This window comes from Entamoeba dispar, genomic scaffold, assembly GCF_000209125.1.
Source record: "Entamoeba dispar SAW760 scf_1105229460687 genomic scaffold, whole genome shotgun sequence".
In the NCBI taxonomy this organism is placed as follows: domain Eukaryota; phylum Evosea; order Mastigamoebida; family Endamoebidae; genus Entamoeba; species Entamoeba dispar.
In genome coordinates, this window is record NW_001854317.1 from 81,509 (window position 1) to 84,296 (window position 2,788).

Sequence of the window (2,788 nt, forward strand, 5' to 3'; positions counted from 1 at the left end):
CAGCTTACGTTCTCTCTTCTGCTTCTCTTTACTCTTCTTCTTTCTTTTTACGCTCTTCTTCTTTTAACTTTTTTAATTCCTCTAGTTCTTTCTTTCTCTTTTCTTCTTCTTCTTTCCTCTTTCTTTCTTCTTCTTCCTTTCTTTTACGCTCTTCTTCTTTTCTTTTTCTTTCTTCCTCTTCTTTTCTCTTACGCTCTTCTTCTTCCTTTCTTTTTCTTTCAGCTTCAAGACGTTTTCTTTCTTCTTCTGCCTTTCTTTCTTCTTCTTCTAATCTTTTTTGTTCTTCTTCTAATAGTTTTTTTTCTTCTTCAAGCTTTCTTTGTTCTTCTTCTTCTTTTTTTCTTCTTTCTTCTTCAATTTTTCTTTGTCTTTCCTCTTTAATTTTTCTTTTAGCCTCTTCTTCTTTTCTTTTACGCTCTTCTTCTTCCTTTCTTTTTCTTTCTGCCTCTTCACGTTTGCGTTTTTCTTCTTCTTTTCTCTTACGCTCTTCTTCTTCCTTTTTACGTTTAATCTCTTCTTCTTTTCTCTTTTGTTCTTCTTTAAGTTTTCTTTGTTTTTCTTGTTCAATTTGTTTGAGCCGCTCTTCCTCTTCTTCTTTTTTACGTTCTTCTTCTTCCCTTTTCTTTCTTTCTTCTTCCTTCTTTTTACGTTCTTCTTCAAGTTGTCTCTTTTTCAATTCAATAGCCTCTTTTCTTTTTCTTTCTTCCTCTTCCTTCTTCTTTAATTCCTCTTCTACCTTTCTCTTTTCCTCTTCTTCTTTCCTTTGTTCTTCTTCTTCTTTTCGTTTACGTGCTTCTTCTTCTAATTTTCTCTTTCTTTCTTCTTCAGCTTTCTTTTTTCTTAATTCCTCTTCTTTACGTTGTCTTTCTTCTTTAATTCTTTTATTCTCTTCTTCTTCTTGTCGTAAACGTTCTTCTTCCTTTTTCTTTCTTTCTTCTTCTTCTTTCTTAAGTCGTTCTTCTTCTTGTTTTAATCTTTCTTCTCCTTTCTTGTGTTGTTTTTCAGTTTCTTCTCTCATCTTTCTAATTTCGTCTTGTTTTCTTTGAATTTCTTCACGTTTTCTTTGCATTTCCATACGTATTTTTTCTCTTTCAATTTCATCTTGTTTGTATTGTTCTTGTCTTTGGATGTAAGCATTAAGCGACGCTGATCCAGTTAAAGTATTGTTCTTTCCACTCTTTGGTAATTTCTTTCTTTGGGCTACAATTTGAGCTGCACTTGATTTAAGTCCCATACTGGAAGGTTTGATACATTGATCTTCTTCATTACCCTGTTGTAGTTCTTTGCTATTACCATTTACATCTTCATGAGTATCTTGGTAAACAATATCTTTAGGAGTTGATGTTTGTTTAGCAAACTTTGCTTCATACCCATGTGATTTTGCAGTTGTTTGTTCTGCTCTCTTATCTTGTTGTTCTCTTTCCCAGCGTTGTCTTTGGACAAATGACATTTTAGACAAATCAACTTCTTCAGTTTGTTGATTAGTTTCTTGTTTCATATCTTCTTTTTGTTTTTCTTCAACAATATTGCTTTGTGTTGGAGATTTTTTGAATGAGGGAGTTGGCTTAGCAACACTACGTGTTACAGAAGTTTTTTGTGCTTCTAAGTCTTGTTGTTCTCTCAAATATCGTTGTCTTTGGACAAATGACATTTTAGATAAATCAACTTTTTCTTTATCACAAGTATTTGTATTTGATGGAGATGAGCTTGTAGATGATGACTTAAGATTTACCAATAATTTGGGTTGGCTAGCAGTAGATTGGTACTTAGATGTGATAGGTTTTTCAATATTGGGTTGTTGAACTTTTGGTGATTTAATAGACTCTTGTACAGTTGATGACTCTACTTCTTTAACAGGGTTAGTACTATGTTTTTGTATTCCTTTAACAGTAGTAGTTGTTTTAGCAGGTTCAGTGGATTTAGAAACATTTTGTGGTGTGTCTTTTAAAGCTGGTTCTGGTGATTTAACAACTCGTTGTGGAGAGAAGGAGTCTTGTTTAGGAATACTTGGTTGTTGTTTTTGAGTATTGGTTGTTGTTTTAAATAATGGTTGTTTCACTTGTTCTGCATTTAATTGTTGAGAAGATGATAGTGATTGTTTTCTCATTTGAAGAGGTTGTGATATTTTTGATTGTGTTTGTTTAATTGGAGATGGTATAGTAGAGTTGATGTGAGAACTTGTTGATAATTTATTTTCATTCAAAGATGATGTAGGTGATTTAGGTGTTAGTGGTTTACTAGTATTAACTGAAGAAGTAGTAGTTTGCTTAACTACACTTGGCTTATTAAATGAGTTCACTGAAGAACTATTTGGTTGTGTTGTTTGTTTAAGAGTAGAGGAAGATGGTGTTGTGAATGATTTCTTTGTAACAGGTTGTGGTTGAGGATTAGAAACAAAGTGAGTTGGATTGTTAATTGATCCTGATTTTGCAGATGTATCAATTTTTGAACCAAAAGCCCGAGGAGTAAATGATGAATTTTGTGATTTTTGAGTTGATGATTCATTATTACTAGAAGGTGTACTAACAGTAGGTGTTGATGAGCTAGAAAATTTGTTCGTTGGAGTTGTTGTTGGTTTAACTGAGTTTGTTATGCTAGAAGTAGTTGTTGGTTTAGTTGATTTTTTTGAAAACATACTATTAGATTTTGTTTGTAATTTGGGTTGTGTTGTTAAAGATGAAGGAGTTTTAGAGCCATAACTAGTGGGTTTAGGTGTTATTTGTTGTTGAGGTTCAGGACTTTTTGAGGTGGTAATTGTTGATTTTTCTGAAGTTTTATTCTAGTAGGA

The 2,788-nt window shown here is 32.5% G+C and overlaps 1 protein-coding gene across 1 annotated transcript in view, besides 8 other annotated features; it reads right to left on the reverse strand.

Moving 5' to 3' along the window:
* Positions 1 to 2,788, reverse strand: part of EDI_024060 (trichohyalin, putative) — a gene marked incomplete at both ends in the record, with an annotated part of 3,974 nt that overhangs the window by 547 nt on the left and 639 nt on the right. The window contains one exon of the mRNA XM_001737560.1: positions 52 to 2,779. Coding sequence (XP_001737612.1) covers positions 52 to 2,779 — 2,728 coding nt within the window. The remainder of the gene's footprint in view (positions 1 to 51; positions 2,780 to 2,788) is intronic.
* Positions 10 to 83: a microsatellite.
* Positions 86 to 220: a microsatellite.
* Positions 239 to 427: a microsatellite.
* Positions 429 to 561: a microsatellite.
* Positions 582 to 658: a microsatellite.
* Positions 691 to 826: a microsatellite.
* Positions 835 to 1,013: a microsatellite.
* Positions 963 to 1,040: a microsatellite.